The 26,834-nt window shown below is 45.9% G+C and overlaps 1 protein-coding gene across 1 annotated transcript in view; it reads left to right on the top strand.

Moving 5' to 3' along the window:
* Window positions 1–8,739: 8,739 nt before the first annotated feature.
* LOC143984033 (uncharacterized) overlaps window positions 8,740–26,834 on the top strand; it is a 51,658-nt gene continuing 33,563 nt past the window's right edge. Inside the window, 1 exon segment of the mRNA XM_077484308.1 lies at window positions 8,740–8,912. Coding sequence (XP_077340434.1) covers window positions 8,807–8,912 — 106 coding nt within the window. The 5' untranslated portion in view covers window positions 8,740–8,806.

The following is a 26,834-nucleotide window of genomic DNA, read 5'->3' as shown; positions in this document are numbered from 1 at the left end:
GCTTTGGCAGGACTTTGGCGGGGCTTTGATGAGGCTTCAGTGGGGCTTTGGTGGAGCTTTGATGAGGCTTCGGTGGGGTTTTGGTGGATTTTCGATGGGACTTCGGCAGGGCTTTGGTGGAGCTTCGATGAGGCTTCGTGGGGCTATGGTGGAGCTTTGATGAGGCTTCAGTGGGTCTTTGGTGGGGCTTCGATGGGTCTTTGGTGGGGCTTCGATGAGGCTTCGGTGGGGCTTCGATGAGGCTTTGGTGGGGCTTTGGTGGAGCTTCGATGAGGCTTCGGTGGGGCTTCAAGTGAGCTTTGCCATAGACTTCTATGGAGGCTTTGAAGACACTGAAGCACCACTGAAGCTAAATGGGGTATAATAAATAGCGCTTTCTTTTAGTGGTATTTAATCACTAGTGGGTTTTTTATTTTTTGTGCTATAAATAAAATAAAACGTAAATTTTGTGAAAAAAATGCCTTTTTCTTTGTTTCTATCATAAATTTTTGCTAATTGGTAATTTTTCTTCATAAATTTTGGCCAAAATTTATACTGCTACATATCTTTGGTAAAAATAACCCACATTAGTGTATATTATTTGGTCTTTGTGAAAGTTGAAAGTCTACAATCTATGGTGCCAATCACTGAACATTGATCACATCTGATCAGGCCTTCAGTAAGGTGTATCTCATTTCTTGAGACATTAACAAGTCAGGAAAGTACAAATACCCCCCAAATGACCCCTTTTTACAAAGTAGACATTCCAATGTATTAAGTAAGTAGCATGGTGAGTTTTTTTAAGTTGTCATTTTTTCCCACAATTCTTTGCAAAATGAAGATTTTTTTTTATTATTATTATTTTTTTACAAAATTGTCATATTATCAGGTTATTTCTCACACACAGCATATGCATACAACAAATTACACCCCAAAATACATTCTGCTACTCTTCCCGAGTATGGCGATACCACATGTGTGAGACTTTTACACAGCCTGGCCACATACAGAGCACCAACATTGATGTAGTACCTTCAGACGTTCTACGAGCAAAAATGACGCATTTCATTTCTCAACCACCTATTACACTTTTGAAGGCCCTGGAGTACCAGGACAATGGAATTGCCCATAAAATGACCCCATTTTGAAAAAGCAAACACCCCAACGTATAATCTGTGAGGCATAATGATTTTTTTGAATGGTTAATTTTTTTCCAGAAGTTTTTGGAATATGTGGAAAAAAATTAAAACGCATTTTTTTTTACGCAAAATTGTCAATTTATACGATATTTCTAACACATAGCATGTATATAGCAAAAATTACACCCCAAAATACATTCTGCTACTCTTCCCGAGTATGGCGATAGGACTTTTACACAACCTGGCCACATAGAGAGGCCAAACATTGAAGTAGTACGTTCAGGCATTCTAGGAGCATAAATGACACATCTCATTTCATTCTTACCCATCACACTTTTGAAGGTCCTGGACCACCAGGCAGTGAAATTACCCACAAAATTACCCCATTTTGGAAATCAAACACCCCAACGTATATTCTATGAGACATGGGCTGCAAATAGGTACTCGGGTACTCTGATGGCCTGGTGACAGGTACTCGGGTACTCTGATGGCCTGGTGACAGGTACTCTGATGGCTTGGTGACTGGTATTTGGGTACGCTGAAGGGCGGTGACAGGTACTCATATGGACTGTGACAGGTACTCAGTTACTAAGATGAACTGTGACAGGTACTCGGGTACTCAGATGAACTGTGACAGGTACTCGGGTACTCAGATGAACCGTGACAGGTACTCGGATGAACCGTGACAGGTACTCGGGTACTTTGATGGCCCTGTGACAGCTACTCGGGTACTCGGATGAACCGTGACAGGTACTTGGGTACTCTGATGGACCGTGACAGATACTCGGGTACTCTGATGGACCGTGACAGATACTCGGGTACTCTGATGGACCGTGACAGATACTCGGGTACTCTGATGGACCGTGACAGATACTCGGGTACTCTGATGGACTGTGACAGGTATTCGGGTACTCTGATGGACTGTGACAGGTACTCGGTACTCTGATGGACTGTGACAGGTACTAGGGTACCCTGATGGACTGTGACAGGTACTCGGTACCCTGATGGACTGTGACAGGTATTCGGGTACCCTGATGAACTGTGACAGGTACTCGGGTACTGTGATGGGCTGTGACAGCTACTCGGGTACTCGGATGGACCGTGACAGATACGCGGGTACTCTGATGAACCGTGACAGATACTCGGGTACTCTGATGGACTGTGACAGGTATTCGGGTACCCTGATGGACTGTGACAGGTACTCGGGTACCCTGATGGACTGTGACAGGTACTCGGGTACCCTGATGGACTGTGACAGGTACTCGGGTACCCTGATGGACCGTGACAGGTACTAGGGTACCCTGATGGGCCGTGACAGGTACTCGGGTACTTTGATGGGCTGTGACAGCTACTCGGGTACTCGGATGAACCGTGACAGGTACTCGGGAACTGTGATGGGCTGTGACAGCTACTTGGGTACTCGGATGAACCGTGACAGGTACTTGGGTACTTTGATGGGCTGTGACAGGTACTCGGGTACTCTGATGGACCGTGACAGATACTCGGGTACCATGATGGACCGTGACAGGTATTCGGGTACCCTGATGGACTGTGACAGGTACTCGGTACTCTGATGGACCGTGACAGGTACTCGGGTACCCCGATGGACCGTGACAGGTACTCGGGTACCCCGATGGGCCGTGACAGGTACTCGGGTACCCCCGATGGGCCGTGACAGGTACTCGGGTACCCCCGATGGGCCGTGACAGGTACTCGGGTACCCCCGATGGGCCGTGACAGGTACTCGGGTACCCCCGATGGGCCGTGACAGGTACTCGGGTACCCCGATGGGCCGTGACAGGTACTCGGGTACCCCGATGGACCGTGACAGGTACTCGGGTACCCCGATGGACCGTGACAGGTACTCGGGTACCCCGATGGGCCGTGACAGGTACTCGGGTACCCCGATGGGCCGTGACAGGTACTCGGGTACCCCCGATGGGCCGTGACAGGTACTCGGGTACCCCCGATGGGCCGTGACAGGTACTCGGGTACCCCCGATGGGCCGTGACAGGTACTCGGGTACCCCGATGGGCCGTGACAGGTACTCGGGTACCCCGATGGGCCGTGACAGGTACTCGGGTACCCCGATGGGCCGTGACAGGTACTCGGGTACCCCGATGGGCCGTGACAGGTACTCGGGTACCCCGATGGGCCGTGACAGGTACTCGGGTACCCCGATGGGCCGTGACAGGTACTCGGATACCCCGATGGGCCGTGACAGGTACTCAAATACTCTGATGGACTGTGACAGGTACTCTGAGGGGTGGTGACAGGTCCTCTTTATTGGGGGGAGCAATCAGTGTGCTTGATGTGTACTGTAGGCGGTAACGAGATGTTACCGCAATCTCCTCCTCACATACGATCGGTGTGTGAATGAATAAATGAATTAAATACTTGTATAGCGCACAATGCGAACTGAATCGCCTCTAGGCGCTGTGGCGAGCTTTGATCATCTGCTAAAAGAGGAAGGTCTTGAGTTTTTTCCTAAAAGGCAGGTGATTTTCTTCCAGGCGGATGTTGATTGGTAGAGCATTCCATAGCTGAGGCCCTTGGACAGCGAATCTCCGATCACCCTTGGACTTATACCGGGCTTTGGGCACGAGGAGGAGGTTTTTGTTGGCTGATCGAAGACTGCGGTTTGGTGTGTAATGATTTATTTTCTCCATTAGGTATTGCGGAGCTTCTCTATGCACGCATTTGTGGGTGAGGCAAAGGGTCTTGAACGTGATCCGTTTTTTTTACGGTTAGCCAATGTAAGCTCCTCAGTGAAGGAGAAATGGATTCCCAGGGTTTTTTTTCCTGTTATCAGCCTTGCCGCCGTGTTTTGGATCAGTTGTAATCGTGCAAGTTGATATTGTGGTAATCCTATGTAAAGCGAGTTTGCGTAGTCCAGTCGTGAATTAATGATTGTTCCAACTACCACTGCTTTGTCATTCTTTGGGATAAAAGGGATGAGTCTGCGAAGCATACGCAGCAGATGGTGAGATCGACTGACTACAGATCCTATTTGCGCATCCATTGACATTTGTGCGTCTAAAATAACCCCGAGACTCTTCGCTTTGGTCTTTGGGGAGATAGTCTGCCCAAAGACGGTTGGTGGAGACCAGGAGGTTTTGGTTGCGGGCTTATAATTTGGGTGTAAGATAAGAAGCTCTGTCTTTGATTGGTTCAGCTGGAGGGAGTTGGTGGTCATCCAGTCCTCTATTGATTTGAGGCAGTTTTCAAGTTGTTGTTGGTGATCTTTTTTTCCATTGATCCGGAAATAAAGTTGCGTGTTGTCAGCGCAAGAGTGGAAACAGAGATCTGAGCATCTGATGATTTGAAGGAGTGGGCGAATGTAAATGTTGAAGAGAATGGGTGACAACGGAGAGCCTTGAGGGACTCCGCAGGTGACTGCCCGAGTTTCGGAGAGGAATTTTCCTAGTTTCACTGTCTGTGACCGATTTCCTAGGAAGGACGCGAACCATTGGAGATCTATGTCTTGGACTCCAGCTACTTCTGAGAGACGGACGAGTAGAGTATTGTGATCTACTGTATCAAACGCTGCACTTAGGTCTAGCAGTACGAGGAGACACGGCTCTCCGTCATCTGCTGCTTCGAGGGCGTCATCCCAAATCTTGAGGAGAGCTGTTTCTGTTCCATGACCCGGGCGGAAGCCTGATTGCAGCGGGTCCAGGAGTTTGTGAGTATCCAGGTGAAGTTGTAGCTGATGTACTACAGCTTTCTCCATGATCTTAGAAATGGTGTTGAGGCTTGTAATTGGCCTACGGTTGTTTGGATCCTGAGGGTCCAGGTTTGGTTTCTTGAGTAGAGGTTTGACGATGCCTTGTTTGAGGATGCTGGGAACAATCCCTTCGTGGAATGATCGGTTTATGAGGTGGGTTATGGTTGGAGCCACGATGTCGGAGCATTCTTTCAGTAGTTTTGTGGGGATGATGTCAATAGGTGAGGTACTGTCATGCAGTTTATTAATGATGTTTTTTGCGGTGTCTACGGTAATTGGGGATAGTGAAAATTTTGGCGGTTGCGGTATGTTGGAGCAGACATCCTCTTTATGTATTTGCTGGCTGAGGTTGGATGTTTTCTTCTGACAAATTGTTTCCCTGATGGTTTTGACTTTATCGATGAAAAAATCCGACAGTTTGTCACAGTAATCCTGGGATTCGCTTTCTGGGGGTTCTGGGCACACCGGATTCATTGATTGATTAACCAGTTTAAACAGTTCCCGTGGTTGGTTTGCGGCCGTTGAGATTGTATATGAGAAGTGGTCCTTTTTGGCTTTGAAGATTGCTTTCCGATAATTCTCTGTGAGACCTTTGTAGTTAAATAGGTTTTCCTCGGTGGGATTTCTTCTCCATGTTCTTTCTGCTCTTCTGCGTTCTTGCTTTAGTACGGAGAGGGAGCTATTAAACCATCCAGCATTTTTCTTCCTGATGAGTGCCCTGCATTTTGGTGCTACCGAGTCTGCTGATTGCAGTAATGCCTTGTTCAGGGAGTTGAGTGTTTCCTCCGTAGAGTGGTTTAAGGTTATTGTAGATATATTTTTGGACAGAGTGGTTTTGAAGGCTTCGGAATACAGTTTTTTATGCGATCTGGTCCAGTGCGTTGTTACAGGTTTCTGTTTTGCGTTGGTGATGTTGGTAGTGATTTTGAATTTGATGGCGTGGTGATCCGTCCATGGCAGAGTTATGTTGTCGAGTATGTTGACGTCGATGTTCTGTTTGAAAATGAGGTCCAGGGTGTGTCCTGACCCATGCGTGGGAGTCTTTATCAGTTGCTGTAGACCCAGTTCTTCTAGTTGATTGATGCAGGCAGTCGCGATGGGTTCTTTAGGCTCGTTTGCCCAAAGGTTGAAATCTCCGAGTGCCAGGAAATTTTTGAATTTTAGGGTGTGCATTGCAAAGGATTCCGTGAGGGGTGAAAGAAGATTGGACTTTGGTCCCGGTGGTCTGTAGCACAGTAGAATATGAGTGGTGTCATGGGGTGTTGGTTGAAGATGTAGCATCAGGGTTTCCATAAAAGGAACTGGGTTCTGAGATGATGGTTTAGTGAGATCCAGGTGACCTTTAAAGATCACTGCTAGGCCTCCTCCTTTTTTCCCTATCCGGTGTTCGGTTAGGATCCTGTAGTTTTCCGGCACCAATTCGGTGAGGATGGTGTTGCAGTCAGAGGTTAACCAGCTTTCGGTGATGAAGAGGCAGTCTACATTGTTCTCGATGATGAAGTCGTGTACTTCCAGTCTATGTTTGACTGCAGACCTGGCGTTAATCAAGGCGCAATCTAATTGTAGTGGTCGAGTAGATGTCTTCCTGTGGTTGGGAGCTGGTTGTCGTCCGGTTTTTAATAGTTGTTCTCTTTGAAGTATTTTTTGTATGGAAGATGGCAATGTGGTGTTGATGTTCCTTAGTCTGTGCAGAACTTCAGCTGAGTATTTGAAGTAGCACATGGTTTGTGGATGCTGTTGATGGTACTATGGGCCTAAGATGATGATCCTGATCAGGGTATTGATCCTGAGGTGGGGCTAGGTATCAGACTTGCCGCCGTGCTTGAGGCTATTAGCGCGCACGTTGATCAGGGGATGCCTATATGGATGCGGAAGGAGTTGTTGTATTCGGTTGCTGGCTGTTCCAGCTGCCTTTACTTAAGGTGGAGGTCTCCGCTCAGAAAAGAAGTCTGGCTGTGATCTGGAATAGTCGTCCTAGGATAGCGTAAAAAATGGAAAGGAGGCCGGAGGTAGGGGTATGCTAACCTATGGTTGTTCCAGAGGAAGGCGAAAAACCCCCTGACAGTAGCAGCCAAACGCACCAATGGGGCAAAAATTCCTTCCTGACCCCCGTAGGCGGTCGGACGGAGTCCCTGGAACAATCACTGGGGGGGGGGGGGGGAGTGGAGGTGCGAGCTTACCTGGCTGCGGTTGTCCCCTTTAAACACTCTGGTTCCGGTGAATCTGGCTTGCTGTCAGCCTGACGTTTCTGGAAAGCTGTCTGGTTGCCCCTTGCAGTGGGATCTTTAAAATGGAGGGGAGGATAGAGGTTGGAGACTCCTGTCTTAACTCCTGTTTTCAACTCCTGGTTGTTAACTCTCCACTTTAGTTCAAAAAATCCACTTGTGTTCACAAAATCCACATGCAAGCCACAATCAGTGTGAGGAGGAGAACCCGGTAACGAGATTGCTCGTTACCGCGGTTTGTTTACATTTTAGTGATCGGCTGTGAAAGGATCACAGCCGATCACGTGGGTAAACAGCCGGCCAATGGCTGTTTACCAGCGTCGGTGACGAGCAGTGTTCCCGGGGAACACGCCGCCACCGACGTGCATGTGCAGGGCGCTCACGATCGTGCCGTGCACAGTCGGGGTGTGACTATCTGTGATCAGCCGTGACTTCATCACGGCCGATCACGTGGTAAACAGCCATAACCAATGGAGTCACGGAGACACCGCTCGCCACCGAAGAAACAGGGATGCGTGCGCACGATCGCGCGCATTCCCTGTTTAAACGGGAGGCCGTCATATGACGGCATCCCGCCACAATAGGTGTCATTTGACAGCCGGCGGTCAGCAACTAGTTAAACAAAAAAAGTGACATTTTTGAAAATAAAACAATTTTTTACTTTTTGCTACAATAAATATCCAAAAAACACAAAAAACTAATTTCTTCCTCAGTTTAGGCCGATATGTATTCTTCTACATATTTTTCAGAAAACAAAAATCACAATAAGCGTATATTGATTGGTTTGCACAAAGGTTATAGCGTCTACAAAATAGGGGATAGATTTACAACATTTTTATTTATTTAATTTTTACTAGCAATGGCATTGATCAGCAATTGTTAGCGGGACTGCGACACTGGGGCGGACAGATCAGACACTTTTTTGGGGACGATTGACACTAATACAGCGATCAGTGCTATAAAAATGCACTGATTACTGTATAAATGACACTGATAGGGAAAGGATTAACACTAGGGGGCGATCAAGGGGTTAAATGGGAGTTGTTTTTAACTGTGGGGGGATGGGACTGACTAGAGGAGAGTGATCACTGTTCCTGATCTCTAGGAACAGCAGATCTCTCTCTACTCCCCTGTCAGGACAGGGATCTGTTTGTTTACATTGACAGATCCCTGTTCTGGCTCTCTGTGGAGACATTGCGGCCACCAGCCAGGCGTGTCGGCTTCGGCAATGCGGCACGGGCATGCCTCCCACAGCTCTTAAAGTAGACGATGTGCACCTTTGGTTTGCGGGTTGCTCAGCCGTGCCAACCTGCCGCCGTATAACAAGGGGGGCTGGTTGGCAGCTTTCCTCTCACTTCCTCCTTGTTGTGTCTCCAGAACAGGAAGTTGAGGTAATGTATGTATGTCTCTCCAACAGAACACAGTTACAAATAAACATGGCTTTAGCAGTCCTATACTTGAAGAAAAAAAAAAAAAAAACTTTTGTGCATATATAATGACTACATAACTAGAGGTCAGCTCTCAAAACACACTTATGTAAGAAATTGTCACAATGAGGGGAGAGGCTGTAATGTGAGAAGTGCAAAGATCATGTAACAGTGTCAGCGTGATTACAAGCTAGAGACTCTCTGCACTGTGATTGGTGGATAGAAAGACACCCTGCGCTTTCATTGGTGAATACATTTGTAATTGGTGGAAGGAGCTAAGACAGAATTCAGCCTGCTGATTCCGCTGCCATGCTTCAAGACCTCTCCCTCTTCCTCGGTACCAGTCTGGGGATCCAGTGGATCCTCTGGGCGGTCGCAGCGATATTCCAGACGGAGAAGTTCTATGACTTAGCAGGTAAAGTGGATTTATATGACACAATCTGAACGCGCTGTACTTTCTTCAACATCTGGAGGCGTGCCGGCGGCCATGTTTAGTGAGGGCAAAGCCAGGCTTGCTTCATACCAACGCCGCGGTGTAGACACGCTTTGGCAGATGCAAGTTCATACACCAACCTAAAGCGTTACATATAAACTAGCGCTGCACGTTTTATAGTTCCGTTACTGAATAAGTAAACCAGTGACAGCTTCTGGAATGGCTGCCTTGGCATCAGTCACGTGTTAGAAGCCAGTCCGTAGCTAAGCAACTATGGGCAGAGATTATTTACATTACGTAAAGGATATGCGCATGTGCAGGAGAATGTAGGTCCCATGAGTTGCTGTTATGAAAGCAGTCATCTCAGTTTGGGGGTTAAAGTTACTAAGAAAACAAAAAAATATATATATTTCTTGACCAGGCCATTTTTTGCAATAATACTGATAATTGCATGGTCATGCTAAGCTGTATCCAAATAAAATTGATGTCTCCCCCCCCCCCCCCCACACAAACACAAATAGAGCTTTCTTTTGTGGTATTTGATCACCTCCTTTTATTTATTTGATCACTTTTTTTATTTTTTGCACTATAAACAAAAAAAGACAGACAACTTTGAAAAATAAATTATATATATATATATATATATATGTATATATATATATATATATATATATATGTGTATATATATATATATATATATATATATATGTATATGTATATGTAAATTGCTTGTTTTAAATCACATCCAATTCGCATGACATGTTAATGTGACCGGCTTTCAATGGAGCTGGTTCACACGTGTTCGGCATGACCGCGGTGCGGTTTTGAAAAGGATCTTTTTTTTACTTTCTGCTATAAAACATATATTAAAAAAAAAAAATCTTCATCAATTTGGGACAATATATATTGTGCTACATATTTTTGTTAAAAAAAAAAAAAAAAAATCCCAATAAGTGTATATTGATTGGTTTGTGCAAAAGTTATACAAACTTGGGGAGATATATATATATCTATATCATTTTTTTTAATAGCAATGATGGCAATTTTTTTTTTTTTTTTTTTTTTAGGAGAACTGCGACATTGCGGTGGACAAATCTGACACCTAACTGACTTTTGGGAACCAGTGACACTAATACAGTGATCAGTCTAAAAATATGCACTGTCACTGTACTAATGACACTGACAGGGAAGGGATTAATATCAGGGCAATTAAAGGGTTAAATGTCTGCCTAGGGAGTGCCTACTAACAGTGGGAAAGGTGCTTGTACTATGGGAAGGCAGAGATCCGCATTCCTGTTTTGTAGAAGCACAAGATCACAACCTACTCTTATCACAGAACGGCGAGCTGTCTGCCGGACCTGCTGATTGGCCCCCGCTGTGTCCAATCACAGCTGGAGCGGGTCGCCGGCCCCGTGTCTGCACGCCCCAGACCCTGAAGTGCAGGATCATGTACAGGTACGTGGTTTTGCACAGGACAGACGGCTTGCACACATATATATAGTATACGGTCGCCGCAATCGGTTAAGCCAAACATTTTAACCCTTGACGGCAGGGCTTCTTGCACAGGCTGAGCCTGGTTCAATATAAATGCTTATGCCCCCCCCCCCCTCAGGAGGACATCCCAGGTGCAGCATCCGGCCATGTCTGGGTATACACCAGGACTCCAATAAACACTTGTACGACCTTCGGACATATTTTATGTATATGCCTATACATTGTATGAGGGTTTACGCAAGTACCGGTATAAGGCAACGCACAGCCATCCATGTCTATGGAAGATTATATGCTGCACCTGGTGGAGGAAAAAAAAATGTCATTCAGCTTACATGGGCTCAGCAGCCCGTGGGCAAGAAGGCTTCTTTACACTAGCAGCTTGGGGGGGGGGGGGGGGAGAGGCAGCAACACCACCTGGTTGAGCCATGTATCTTTTCTGCCCCTAAAACGATCCCCCATTAGCTGCAAAGGCAGTGACCAGAGGCATACACATGCCACATCAGGAATTATACCTCCATTCACACTGGCTGGATGTTGCTTCTCACCGAAGATGACCCATTCATGTGAATGGGGCCATGCTGCAACCGAGCTCAACTCACCCAGTTGCAGGGGCCTCATCATCTGTCTTATGTTCTCTAAAGCTGGCTTCACATATGTGCGGTTGCAGTTTGCAGTCCGGGGTCTGGTGCGTTTCTGTTCACTGGTTCAGGTGGAAATTTTTGCCTGAATTTGCACCTGACCCAGATCCTTTTCAAAACCGCACCGCGGTCATGCCGAACACGTGTGAACCAGCTCCATTGAAAGCCGGTCACATTAACATGTCATGCCAATTGGATGTGATTTAAAACAAGCAATTTACATATATATATATATATATATATATATATATATATATATATATATATATATATATATATCCAGCCTAAAGAGCATTTCCAACGTGGATCACTCTTTAGAGAGTAACGCTGGTGTAAGCTATGAATACTGTAGCTGCTAACGTTTAGTGAAAGGACACTTGCCTGTCCAAGGATCCAGCGCTGTCCCCACCTGAGCCGGTTGTTTACCTGTCCTTGGGTCCCCGGTGCCGGCACCTTTAGTGTGGGAAGCTGGCTGTGACTCCTTGCAGCTTCACGGCCGGGTTTCCGCTGCGCATGCGCAAGCCCTGCTGCACTTAGTGAATTGTCCCGCAGCCTTCTGGGACCTGTGACCTCCCAAAAAAGAGGGGTTGGTCTTGCAAAACCAGATACCCTCTATCTTCTAAGTAACATTTTTTGAATGCCTCTGAAATGTGCTGTAAACATCATAGGGGTGTTTGTGGGAGATTTTGAAGCATGTTTACATTGACAATAATGGAGCCATTTGGAGAACAATAAACCCAGCCGAATGCCATTGGATACATTTTGTCGCGCAGCATCGCAAATGCGACCATGGGAACAACACTGTCTACTGTCTGCGCTATTTAGCATTGCACTACTTTAACTGGTAATTGAACAGTCATGCAACGCTGTACCCAAATGAAATTTTTTTTTATTGTTTTTCTAAAAAAAATACCAAAATTGTTGCAAAAAATATATATTTTTCTATATTCTGTCATAAATCAAATAATTTAGACCAAAATCTATTCTGCTACATGTTTTGGGTAAAAAAAAACAAAAAAAAACAAGTTGGTTTGTGTGAAAGTTAGAGAGTCTACAAGCTATGGTATATATATTGGAAAATTGATCAATGCTGATGTACTGATGGCCTGTCTCATTTCTTGAGGCCCTAAATTGCCAGCATAGTAGAAATAGCCCCCAAGCAGGCAGATGAACACTATAACAGCAATGGTTTGAACTGTCGTGAATGGGCTTCCATTCTTGGCAGCTTGCTTTCGGTTGACATGCTTTGTTTGGCCAGGTATCATGTGATAGCTGTGGGCCAATCACAGCTCAAAGCCTCTGGATACTGGGGAACTGTAATCCCCTGTGTCCTTTGTCCAGGAGCTCACCAGTCTGCATGTGCCAAGCAACGTATGTATACATTTACTGAGCCTGCTGGTGCTGCCCGCCTGCAATAAGAGTACCATGGACAGTCCTAAAGTGGTTAAAACACCTCTCTAGGACAACATGTACCCAGCTCTGCTGTTTTCAAACATATGAATGTAGTGAAGTGGTTGAAGAGGGGATTGTGAGGCACGAGGTAATTTAGACCGAAACACTTTCCTACAGTCTCATTTGTGTCAAAACCCTTATGCAGGGTCAGACTGCCACATTGTAGGACCAAGGTGCCTTCAGTGGGCCCACATCTTGTAACGGGCCCTAATTTTGGGCCCCAGGTGTCTCCGGGTGGAATAATTTTGTGTCCAACAATGCTTTTATAGGTGCCAGAGCTGGTCGCATGCTTTCCTAACACTGGCGCCATTATAAGGAGCATGCTTACACTGACCACCAAGAGGGCATTCTTTAACAAAAGAAGCAAGGAGCATTTCTTGCACTAACCAGTAATATAAGGGTTTCCATTACTAGTTAGTGCAAGAAATGTCCCATTTTTTGCTGGTCAATTGAGAAGGGCCCCCTTACACAGGTGATTTGAGGGGATGAACCCCTTATATTGATGAGCAGGCAAAGAAGGGCACCCTCACATTGGTGGTCAGTGAAAATGGACCCCTTACATTGGATAAATTGAGAAGTGCCCCTTTATATTGGTCATCAGTGGACAAGGGATTCCTTACATTGGTGGTCAGTGAAGAAGAGCTCCTTCATATTGGTCCTCAGTGGATAAGGATACCTTTTATATTGGTGGTCAGTGTGGGGGGAAAAAAATCCTCATACACTGTCAGTTCATATACAAGTGCTCCCTTACATTGATGAACAGTAGATAAGGGCCCCTTACATTGGTGGCCAATGGATAAGGGCTACTTACACTGGCGGTCAATAGATAGCAGCCCCCCTTACATTGACGGTCAATGGAGAAGGGCCGTCATACATTGATGGTCAGTAGAGTGTAGGGGACTCTTCTCCAGCAGCGGCCAATGTAGAGGGGCCCTTACCCACTGAATACCAATGTACGGGGGCATTTTTTTCTTTGCACTGGCAACCAAGCTTAGGGACTCTTCTCCAGTAACCACCAATGTAAGGGGGCCCCTATCCACAGACTACCAATGTAAGGCTCCAGTATATGTATAAATGTGAGTTGGGGACCTTGGACTGTAAGCTCCTTGAGGGCAGTGACTGATGTGGATGTAATTATTATGTAAAGCGCTGCGTAGGTTGTTGCCACTATATACCGTAAATAAGTATAATAAATTAATTAATTAGGGCTGGATGCATTGTATATGTGCTACCACTGAACTCTATAGAATGTGTGCTTTGATGCAAGTGCATCAAAAATGCAGCATGTGGGACTTCTTTTTTTATCGAACTGCACATAAAAACGCATGGGGTCTAAGCACCCATTCACAATAGTGCGTTTTTTTTTCTGCGCTTGTTGTCTCACTGGCATGCATGATGGTGGAAATCAAATTATTCTCTATGGTGCCTGTTCACATCCATGGAGCACAGTGCAATGCATTTTTTGAAAGGGTGTAGTGCAGTGCGTTTTTGCCCGATAGACTTCAATGGGAATGCATGGAAAGCACATAAAATGCATGTACATGTATTTTTAGTGCAGTTTTGTGTATAAAATCCAGTCTCCTCTTCATACAAAGAAAGCATTAAGCATGAAACTGCATCAAAAACACACTAGAAAACATTGAAAAATGCATTATCATGCAGCAGCACTTTAGGTTTCCTGTGGTAGGGTAATTACCACAATACCAAAGGTAATTTCATAACATTTCTCTAGTTTCGCACTTATGGGGTCGGGAATGCTCGCAAAATCATGTGCGTTCCTGACCTGCAAGTAAAATATACTCCTCTTTAGCAGACGCGCAGGGATATCAATAATTCTTAATGGCGCCTCCATACAGCGATAAAATACCTGCGTTTTTGCGTATGTGAAGCTGCATGGTGCCACAGCACCATGTGATTCAGTGCGGCGGGATTTAAAAAAAAAAAGGGTGTCTGGGATTTCTGCACTCATGTTTCTGCTGGTAGGGCAATCCATTGAAATGAATGGGCTACCAGACTCGCAGGACATGGGTCTCGCTGATGTGAAACGGAGCCTTGGAACTTTTTTACCTTGGCTGATAGTAGTTGCAACCTGAGAAAAGTCTACAATGACTTCAGCCTCTATACACGGCATGACCCCACTCCCACACGGCATGACCCCACTCCCACACCACTCAGACCTACTGACCCTAAAATTAGGCTCTGGATGATGTTATTTTTGTTTTGATGGAAGAGAACACTCTGCGTGGACATATGACATTATTCAAATGGAGATAATGATCATTTCTATAGCAACCTCAGATCCTGAATCTTGTGATAATTTAGGTTATAGGGTGTTCTGGAATGGTCGGAGTAGGAGACACAGCTGAAAACTTTTTTTGAGCTTAGTGCTGAAAGCGTGTTAAGTGCTATCAATTTCAGCACTGATGCCGACCAGACCCACAAGATGCCTTTAAAATGCTTACTGCTTAGAAACACTGAGAGGTTCTTGCAGTGTCCCATTTAAGAAGGACCATTGGCAAATGAAAGGAGAAGTATGGGAATTGAAAAAAAACTTCTATACTTTATGATGCAACATTGGTGTGATGCTTCTGATGTCCTCTGCCAGCTCTAAGCCGGAGAACTGAGCAATCACATGACTAATTATCACTCGATTCTCGGTCAGCTCTGAGCAGAAAGCAGTGACTGTAATGCCCCGTACACACGATCGGACTATCCGGCGGACCAGAGCCCCCGTCTGACAATCCGCCCGTGTGTGGGCTCCGGTGGACTTTTTTTTCCCCCCCCCCCAAAAGTCCAGCGGACTTAGAAAGAAGTTTTGACCGCCGGACTCGGCAGTCTGGCGGACAATCCGCCCGCCTGTGTGCTAGTCCGCCAGACTTTTGAAATGAACGGACTTGCCCACACACGGAGAAAAGTCAGTTCATTTTGAACATGGCTCCAGGTAGCCGGGACTAGCCAAGGATCTCGCCCTCCATTGGCAAGATTGACACCTCGCTAACCCCGTCACCTTGTATGGACTTAAAGGGGAAGCCCTACGCCGAAAAAACGGCATGGGGGTCCCCCCAAATCCATGTCAGACCCTTATCCGAGCACGCAGCGTGGCCTGTCAGAAAAGGCGGTGGGGACTTTAATAAGGGGTCCCCCAGATACCAGCCCCCCACCCTATGTGAATGAGTATGAGGTACGATTTGTAAATAAAAAAAACACAACACAAGTTATTAAAATAATTTATTGGACAGCTCCAGTGGTCTTTTCTTCCGTCTTGGGGGGTCTTCTCGCCGGACTCCTCCGCTATCTACTGCTCTTTTACTAGCGGAGGAGCCTGGCTTTCTTCTTTCTTCGCCGCCGTCCGGGGGTCTTCTTCCAACTTCGGGGTCTTGTCTTGCTCTTCAGGGGTCTTCTTCCCCTCTTCGTTTCTTCTGCTAGCTCTTTTACTAGCGTTGGCCCGTTCTTCTTCTTCGTCGTCTTCATGTTGACACAACGCTCTCTCTGGCCGCAATGGCAGGGGCGGGGTCGCTGGGTGACATCACATGATGACCACGCCCACTTATGATGTCACAGTCCCAGCATCCTCTGGGACTGTGACATCATAAAGCTCGTCAATCTCGCTGGAGGCGGCGACATTGACTTCCTTCGCTTACACTTACTCCGACGGATTTGGTTGGCAGAATTTCCGACCGTGTCTACGTGGGCTTAAAGTATATGAGCATGTTGTTTTAAATGGACTTTAAGTGACAAGTAAGACCCCTTTTACACCGGAGGCATTTTTCAGGCGCTTTAGGGCTAAAAATAGCAACTGAAAAAAGCCTCAACTGCTATCCTAGTGTGATAGCCCTAGTGTGATAGCCCGCTGCACTGTCAGGGTGTCACAAAAAGTCCTGCAAGCAGCATCTTTGCAGCGCTGTAGGAGCGGTCTTACAAGAGCACTTTTTTTGGAAAAAATACACTTTTTTTAAATTAAAAACTAAGACAACAGTAAAGTTGGTACAATAATTTTTTTGCACCCGCTCGTGGAATGGAAACAAACCTTTACCCTTAACCACTTTGCACCTACGCTATAGCCGAAAGACCGCAACAGCGCGGACGATAACTGCTGGGAGAGCGTCCCTGGATGTCCTCCTGCTTACTTCCCCCTCTGCGCGCTGCCACGGGCGTGCTTCGGGGAAGTTCTGTGTTGGCTGTGTCCCTCGGACACAGCCAATCACAGATCGTGCTAAATGGCCAATCACAGCGGCCATTTAGCACTCGATCAGCCTGTCCAATGAGAGGTGATCTCATATGTAAACGTATGAGATCATCTCTCATCGCCGGCTCTCCCTCCTCACAGAGACAGCGTGTGAGGAGGGAGAGATGGATGGCTGCAGCTGCATCGTCAGTGAGAAGAACACTCACTGGGGCACTCTGAAGACAGGAGGAGAAAGAAGCACTGATCTGGCACCCCAAAAGAGGAAGTATAAGTGCTGATACTTTTTCTCAAGTACTCCCCGATATCAATTACTGAAACCTATTTTTAACGTTGTGACAGTGTTTTTTCTTTACAGTTTCTTTATAACTATGAAGACCAGTTCTTATGTGGCTTTGAAATTGCTCTCCTTCAGTGTGATTTCAAAGCCACAGATCAATGCGATTTTGGCCCTCTGATTTCTTTGCGACTTCATTTAACAGAAGTCAGTGCAAGTCAATGGAATCGTATAAAAGTTAACGGTTTTAGTAGTGGAGTATTTGCACGATTGCAAAGGCTTAGTGTCAGCACTGATACCGGTAGCGGTGCAACACTAGTGTATATATATCTTCTGTCTGTTATTAGTGCCGGTTCACACAGGGGGACCTGTCAGGTGACTTAGCTACCTGACAAGTTACGCTCCGTGCATTTCTATGGAACCATTCTAATAGGAGCGACTCAAGTCACTCCGACTTAGAAAAAGGTTCACGTACTACTTTGGGGTGACTTCAGAGCGGCTTGCATTGACTTCTATACAGAAGTCATTTTGAAAGCCGCGCTGAAGTCACTCTGTACGGGGCGGCTTCAGAGTCTGATGACTTTGAAGGCGCCCCTGTGTGAACTGGCACTTAAAGTAGATTAGATATTTTGTTCCCTCAACCTATAGCTGGTTTTTTATATTTACCACTGCATATAAATATTCAAGAATAAATTGTGTGTTTCTCATTTTTTGTTTGTTTTTTAAACTTTACATAATAACTAAATTATGCACCACAACTTTTTAGGCTTTTTTTAATCCAATTTAATCAAAATAATCGGCCAACTAATCGATATGGTATCTGATCACCTCTGCGGTTTTTATTTTTTGCTAAAATTAAAAAAAGGCCTAAAATTTTGAGAATTTTCTTTTGTTTCTGATATAAAATTTTGTAAATATGTAGGGTTTCTCCTTCACTAATGGGCACTGATATGGCGGCACTAATGAGGCGGCACTGGTAGGTGGCACTGATGGGTGGTACTGATATGCAGCACTGATGGGCATTGATAGGCGGCACTCATGGGTGACACTGATGGGCACTGATAGGCGACACTGAAAGGCTGCACTGATGGGTACTTATGGAGTGGCACTGATAGGTGGCATTGATGGGCACTGATATGTGGCAATGATAGATGGCATTGGGGCTGAGCACTGATTGGCAGCTGCCTGGGCACTGATTGGCAGCAGATTTTCCTTTTTTCCTGGTGGTCTAGGGTAGCATACCTGGTGGTCCTGGTGGGGGGGGGGGTGCACTGATAAACAATCAGCACAGAGAGCAGCCGATCGGCTCTCCTCTACTCGCATCTATCAGATGCGAGTGAGGAAAAGCCGATTAACAGCTCTTCCTATTTACATCATGATCAGCCCTGATTGGACATGGCTGATCACTCCTTAAAGAGCCTCCATCATATGCTCTTTACCGAGATTTACTGATCGCTGCAATGTGCTCCCCCACGGGCGCGTGAGTGTTCGTTCTGGAGGGCCGTCATATGACGTCCACCCAGAACGAGAGCTGCGCCGCCCAGCCATCATTTGATGGGCGGTGGGTGGAAATCGGTTAAACACTGCTGATAAACTCTAAGCCCCTGTACACACGGTCGGAGATTTCCACAACCAAATCCGTCGGGTTTTGCCCGTCGGATTTTGTCCGTCGGATCTTGTCCGAAACTGTTGCATACACACGGTCGGACAAAGTTGGCGAAAAATCCGATCTTTCAGAACGTGATGACGTAATTTCGTTACAATGGGACTACATTCAGGCTAGTAGCCAATAGCTTTGATGTAGGAATTTTGATCTGAGCATGCGTGGCACTTGGTCCAATCAAAATTCTCTACACATGATCGGATTAGGTCCGATCGGCCCAGTTGGTCAGGAAATATTTCCAACATGTTGGAAAATTGGGTCCGACGGATATTCAGACGGAATCAGTCCGATGCATACCACACACAGTCGGATTATCCGACGACACCGTCTGATAGGACACATTCCGGCGGATTCTCCGACCGTGTTTACAAGGGCTTAGACCCCGTTCACACCAGTGCGTTTTGCAGGCGCTATAGCTTTAGAAATAGCGCCTGCAATCCGCCCTAAAAAAGCTGCACCATTGTCTGTAGTGTGAAAGCCCGAGGGCTTTCACACTACAGCGGTGCACTGGCAGGACGTCGGGGAAAAGTCCTGCCAGCAGCTTCTTTGGAGGGGTGAAGGAGCGGTGTGTTTACCGCTCCTCCACCGCTGCTCCCCATTGAAATCAATGGGCAGTGCTGTAATACCGCCAGCAAAACACCGCTATTGTTGCGTATTGCTGGCGGTTTTAACCCTTTCTCGGCCGCTAGCAGGGGTAAAAGCGCCCCGCTAACGGCCAAAATGCGCAGAAAATCCGTTGGTAAAACGCTGCTAAAAATAGCAGCGTTTTACCGCCGACGCTATGGGCGGTGTGGTGTGAAAGGGGTCTTAGGCCCTATTCACACCTGAGCATTTTTTGTAGCTTGAAGCCAGAAGCAACAAAACACTGGAGGGGAAAAGAAAGCAATTATTTCTCGATGGAGATGGTTCGAATCTCCACTCCAAAACGCCTGAAGCTCAAACAAGTTCTCAAACTTTTTTTTAGCCAGATTTGGGTGTTTTTCTGCTTTTTACATTGGTGACTTTTTGACCTGTGTAAAATCACGTGACTTTCTGCCTGAAAATGCTACGCTCGGGTGTGAATGGGGCCTTAGCCAGGATCTGGATGCAAGCCTTTCCACCCACCTTAGCTCTGTGGCTGAAAACAAGTAATTCGCTCTCATGAAACTGGCTTATGTCCAGCTAAGTATGAAAAGACAAGTATTTGGCGCAAATCAAAGATATTAGGTTCCCACTTGAAAAAAAGGAGTCTATAAGGTTACATATGGTGAGTGCAGGGAATGCACTACTTTGTCCAGACCAAAAAAAGGAGGGAATAAATGTTCTTTAGTTCATGGAGAGGGGGAGGGGAAAAGGGATGGGGAGGGGGGGGATGGATCCGCATGCAGGGCTGCCACCTTAAAAGAGCTGAAACTTGAGCTCCTGGATTGCTGTAGATAAAGGAGAAAAAGGAGAGAAAGGGGCGCCTCTGGGTGCAGATTTTTTTAAAAGGTTTTATTTTTCAGTGTAAAAAACATAAAATTTTGCACTCACATTTAGTAGGCAAAAAGTAAGCATTAAACACCAGGGGTCATCTGGTATATCTGATTTTTGGGACGTCAGCCAGTGGTCCGGTCCACATCTGTCATCTCATCGCGTTGTTCCTGTTCCTCTCACATGCTGTCCACTGCAGGTGTTTTGTATGAAGCAGCCGGCTTGTGGTGGACACGAGATGTGCGGTCTTCAAAACGAGGCTTGGGAGGCAGAGACGACCAGGGCGCGGGGCTGTGACGTCAGCGGGTATGCGACGCGTTTCTTGAGCGTGCGGGTCGAAATTGTCGGACGACCGCGCTCTTTCATCAGGCAGAATCAGAAAAAAATGCAGGGGACTCAGGATATAAATAGGGGCAGGCTAAGGGCAGTGGGCGGGGCTACAATCGAGTATGAGAAGGAAAACAATGAGTAATGAGGGGAGAGGGAAGTGGGATGAGTAATGAGGGGAGAGGGAAGTGGGAGAGAGAGGGAGCTGGAGCGGCTTAGTATAAGGAGGAAGTCAACGTCTATGGTGAAATCTTATGTACATATCGGTAAAGATATCTATGGGATAAAATCCTATTTGGAAAAAATCAAAGAATGGATGGAAGAATGAGTAAACAAAGGGGGATGGAAGGAAGATAAAAAAAATTTATATTAAAAATGGGTAAAAAGGCTTAAAAAACTTAGAAAGGAAGGTAAAAAGAGAGGAGCATACATGGAGTGTATAGATATAATTATATTGGAGATTGGACGTGCAGGACATATGTGTTATAAGGGAATAAAAATAAAAAATAGTCTATGTGTATAGACACATACACACATACACGTGTAGATCCGTACGCTTATCAGTGTTTTAATGTAATTAATAATGTTATTCTAAGCGTATTGTATACAATAAAATGAGAATTAAAAAACAGAAGTATAATCAGAAAAGCACACATATATGCCTACATGGACACATGTGTGTATGTGTGTGAGCACATACATGAGTGTGGGGCGCGGAGATAGGAAAAAAAGGGGTACGAGGGAGTGGATTACGGGGCGGGGGGGGGGGAAATAAAAATGGGGGGGAGGGGGAAAGGGAAAAAAAATAAAAAGGGGGGGGGGGGAAAGGGGGAAAAATATATATTTTAAAAAATTTATATAATTTAATATACATTTTTTATCTTCCTTCCATCCCCCTTTGTTTACTCATTCTTCCATCCATTCTTAGATTTTTTCCAAATAGGATTTTATCCCATAGATATCTTTACCGATATGTACATAAGATTTCACCATAGACGTTGACTTCCTCCTTATACTAAGCCGCTCCAGCTCCCTCTCTCTCCCACTTCCCTCTCCCCTCATTACTCATCCCACTTCCCTCTCCCCTCATTACTCATTGTTTTCCTTCTCATACTCGATTGTAGCCCCGCCCACTGCCCTTAGCCTGCCCCTATTTATATCCTGAGTCCCCTGCATTTTTTTCTGATTCTGCCTGATGAAAGAGCGCGGTCGTCCGACAATCTCGACCCGCACGCTCAAGAAACGCGTCGCATACCCGCTGACGTCACAGCCCCGCGCCCTGGTCGTCTCTGCCTCCCAAGCCTCGTTTTGAAGACCGCACATCTCGTGTCCACCACAAGCCGGCTGCTTCATACAAAACACCTGCAGTGGACAGCATGTGAGAGGAACAGGAACAACGCGATGAGATGACAGATGTGGACCGGACCACTGGCTGACGTGCCAAAAATCAGATATACCAGATGACCCCTGGTGTTTAATGCTTACTTTTTGCCTACTAAATGTGAGTGCAAAATTTTATGTTTTTTACACTGAAAAATAAAACCTTTTAAAAAAATCTGCACCCAGAGGCGCCCCTTTCTCTCCTTTTTCTCCTTTATCTAAGTATGAAAAGAGTTGTCTCACCTGTATGTCTGAGACATGGCGCAGATATCTCCTCCATATACCCTTCTCTTTTATAGGAAAGATCCCACGCTTCATCAACCTTTCCATCACAATCCACGCACTTATTGTTCGCTTGGTTTACTCCATTAATCTTAATGCTAGATTATGTTCCTAAATAATATGCTCTGTATCTCTTACATTTGTACTGAATGTACTGGTCAGTTATTTTGGCAAATACCGTATTTATCTGCATATAACATGCACGGCGTATAACACATTACACATATAACATATCATTTTAGGAGGAAAGTTTCAGGAAAAAAAAAACTTACATTTTAAATAAAGAACTTTGAAGCAAAATAGGGGGCAGTGCCCATCAATGCAGCCTCACCAATGCCCATTTGCAGCCTGATACATTCCATCTGCAGCCTCACAATTGCCCATCAATGCAGCCTGATCAATGCCCATCTACAGTCTCAAAATTGCCCATCAATGCAGCTTGATCAAGGCCCATCTGCAGCCTGATCAATGCCCATATGCAGCCTCACCATTGTCATGAATGCAGCCTGATCAGTGCCCATCTACAGCCTCACCTCAGATTACCGCTGCCTCGAAGGGGACAGGGAATAGGGCGGGACAATCGTCCTCAGATTACATACAGCAAGAATCTCCTGTTTAGTCGGCGGCCTCTTTAATACAAAGTCACGCCTCTTGGACCGGCTTCTATGATAGACAGAACAGTGGTCCAATGATGGCCCAGGAGACGGGACTTCCTATTACAGAGGCCGCTGAGTAATCTGACGGCTCTCTTCCCACCCCCCTCCCCGTTCCCTCCTAGGCAGCCCAGATTGCAGTATCGGCGTATAACACGCACATACTATTTGCACCCGATTTTCAGGGTGAAAAAGTGTGTGTCATACACCAATAAATACAGTATATTGAATTGCAATATGTGTTTTGTCACACATTTAGTTTGTGTATTGATTACTGTGTTACAAGACCATTTCCATATGTGCACAGAAAGTGCTCATACATACCTCCCAACGTTTTAACCTCAGAATGAGGGACACTTGAAGGAAGGACTGACCTGTTGTGCGCACCACTTCAGCCACGGAAGATTTTACCCCCTTCGTGACCAGAGCACTTTTTAAAATTTTTGGTACTGCGTTGGTTTAACTGACAATTGTGCGGTCATGTAATGCTGTACCAAAAGCAAAATCTGCGGGGTTTTTTGGTGGTATTTGGTGTGTTCCACGTTTTTTATTTATTTTTTTGCACTATAAACAAAAAAGTGACAATACTGAAGAAATTTTTTTTTGCTATAATAAATATCCCCCAATTAAAAATTAAAATTAAAAAAATCTTCATCAGTTTTATATTTTTGGTAAAAAAAAAAAATCACAATAAGCATATATTGATTGGTTTGCATAAAAGTTATAGCGTCTACAAACTATGGGAAAGATTGATGGCATTTTTATATTTTTTAGTAGTGGCAGTGATCTGTGATTTTCTTTTTTTGCGGTATTGCGACTGACAGATCGGACACTTTTGACACATTTTTGGCACCATTGACATTCATACAGCGATCAGTGCTATAAGCACTGATTACTGTGTAAATGTCACTGGTAGGGAAGGGGTAAACACTAGGGGGGATCAAGGGGTTAAATGTGTGTTCCCTATATGTGTTCTAACTATGAGGGGATAGGACTGACTAGGGAGGAGACGTATCGTTGTTCCTGCTTACACACACAAATCCCCGTGCTGGCTCTCGTACACGCAATCACCTCCTCTGCCGTGCAGTGGGTGCGCACCCTCTGGTGGCTCTTAAAGGGGACCCTGTTCCTGTACGGGGTTTTGCGCAGCGGTGCCATTGTGCCGCAGTAAAAGTACGTGAGCCTTTTGGGAACCGGTTAAAGAGGAACGTCAGTAAAATAGTCAGGGACTGCATAGCAGCCAGTAACTGTTGAGAAAACAAACACTTTGGTGAGAAGTTTATAATGTGGTGTGTGTGTGTGTGTATGTGTGTGTATATATATATATATATATATATATATATATATATATATATATATATATATATATATATATATATATATATATATATATATATATATATATTAGTACAGGGGTTGAGGAGTGCTGCAGTCAGTGTCGGGTTTAGGATAGATAACGCTGATTGCAGGGGTCCAGGGTGAGTTCAAGGATCAGGAGTATGTAACACATAAAGGGCTGTAGAGTGTGTAATGCATAGTAAGAGTCATGAGTACAAAACAGAGTGCAGGAGTCAGGGGTGTGTAACGCACAGTGTAAAGTTAAGGAGAGTGCAAAATCCCTCCCCCCGCATGCAATACTATCCTCCACTTTACCTTTTCAGCAAAAAATCCCACTCTCTCCCCTCCAAAAAAACAAACAAAAAGCACTAATTTGCACACACACACACACACACACACACACACTCGGTAGAAATCCTCTCTCCTCCTCCCAACACAAAGTTCCCCCTCACAGCAAAAATCCTCTTCCACCCCCCAAATCTTCTGTCCCAGCACAAACCCCCATTCTAGTACTGTACAAATCATCTCCCACTCAGTTCCCCCCTCTCCAAATCCCCAGCACAAATCTCTCCCTTTCCAGCACAACAAATCCCCCTCCCCCAATTTATTTTCCCAGCAAACATTCTCTCCCCCTTTTCATGGAAAAATCCCCCCCCCATCCTTATTTTTAGCACAACTCCTCCTCCACCCAGCATAAATCCTTTCTCCATTTCTAGCACAAATCATCTCCCCCAAATCCCTCCTCCCAGAACAATTCCTCATCCTGGCACAAATACCCAAACCAAAAATCCCCTCCCAGCACAAATCCTCTCTCTGCTTCTAGCACAAACCTTCTTCTCCCTCTTTAAAACGCTCCAAGACAAATCCCCCCCCCCGATCTCCAGAATCTCCCTCTCAACAAAAATCCTCTCCTGCCTCTAGCAGCAGATCCTCTTTGGTAAAGAATCTTCCTCCTGAACAAATCCTTTGCACTCTAATTTCCCCATAGCACAAATCCTCCTTCTCTCCAGTCCCTCCTTCCAGAATAAATGCTCCTTCTACCCCACAAATCCTCCCTTATAGCACAACCTCCTTTTTCCAGTAACCCCCCCCAATTCCCCTTCCAACCAAATTTCTCACCTCCTCTTCAAGCACAAGTCCCCTTAATCTCCATTTCTAGTACAAATCCTCTACCCCACCCTGCACCCCCCATCAGTGTTCCCCCATTGTTCTGAGGTGGGCTGGGGTTGGGATGAGTTAAAGGGGGACGGTGAAGGTGGGGTTGTGGCTAAGGTGTGGGATGGGTGGTAGGAATGGGGAAAGGGTAAGTGGGGGTGGGATGGGGCAGTGGAAGGGACGTGTGGAATGGAAGGTATTGAAGTCTCTGGACAGGGAATGTTAGGGTTGTGGGAAGATCACTTGGTGGCTGGACTCTGAAACCAATGCATCGGGGTAGTGGGGGGTGAGGGCTGAAAATGGATGCTGGAATCCTGTGAGGAACAACGGGGGGTGGGGGGAGAGAAGATGCTGGGAGGCATGGGCAGGGCCACTGTTAGAAATCATGATGCCCTATACAGCTTACCTGACTGATCCCCCTGGATCTACCTGAACAACATGCACCCCGGTAATCTTTGATCTCTTACCACAGTTTTTTTTTTTTTAAGGTCTCTAATATGTAATGCACAATTAGGGCTGGTGCAAGTATTTTTGCCACCCTAGGCAAAATCTAATTTTGCCACCCCCTTTGCCCTACCCATGCATGTTCCACCTTTTAATTAAGTGCCCATCAAATGCAGCCTCGCCATGGCCCATCAAATGCAGCCTCGCCATGGCCCATCAAATGCAGCCTCGCCATGGCCCATCAATTCCGCTTTGCCAGCGCCCATCAATGATAATGCAATCTCAGACAGTGACGGTATTTCACTCACCAGGTCTGGGGCTCTGAAGACTGCTCTGCATCCACCCAACCACGTGACCCTGCCACTGCGTGTGCAAAAAACAATTTTAAACTCTGCCAACCTCTGTGCCTTCTCCAGGCAGGCTCCACCTGTTGCCAAGCCTGAAGTGCCGCTGCCAGGCGCTATAGCACTTGAGTGACGCTGCTGGCGATGTTCAGGACAGGCCAGGAGGGAGAGCGGCCTCTATGACAGGGGGGCAGGGCCAGGAGACACGGGATTAGGAATCATGTATGGGCAGAGAGGCAGAGCTGGCTGTGGTCATGTCACGGACAGCAATCACAGGTCTCTAAATGATCAGAGGTGCAGAGCGGCGCAGCATGGGAAGTTTGCTTGCTTCCATTCATTCAGGAGTCGGGACACAGACACAGCCCTGAGTCCTCTGCCAACACTGCGTCTCTGACACTATGTGCGAACGGAGCGGCGACTGCCTGCTGATGCTGAGACTTAGTTGCTTGCTGCAGAGAGAGGAGAGTAGAAACACCAGCGGCTGCCTAGTTTACATTGTCACAATAAAAGGGGTGTGGGAATAGGACCCAAGGTGTCCTTACCTTCAGTGAAGGAAAAGGAACAAACTGCGAATTAACCTGATATAACTTTATTAGAACAATTAGTAGAAAAAATATTTATCATTGAAAGGAAAGCATAAACAATAGGAAATTGCACGTGGTAAAAACTATAAGTGACAACGTTGTCACTTATAAACACATGCCCATGAGCTTAGCCATATCGCAGTCATCCACACGTATCAATCATCTCAAGTTATTAAGTGTGACTTAATATATAATGCTTTCATGTGTTTAGGTGAGGTGAGTTCTGGGAAACCTTGGT

Source organism: Lithobates pipiens, unplaced genomic scaffold (genome assembly GCF_037356315.1).
Source record: "Lithobates pipiens isolate NorthernLeopardFrog02 unplaced genomic scaffold, aLitPip1_a1.2 Scaffold_16, whole genome shotgun sequence".
NCBI lineage: Eukaryota > Metazoa > Chordata > Amphibia > Anura > Ranidae > Lithobates > Lithobates pipiens.
The sequence above is the reverse complement of the archived record's forward strand: the minus strand, read 5'-3'. Positions and strand labels throughout refer to the sequence as shown.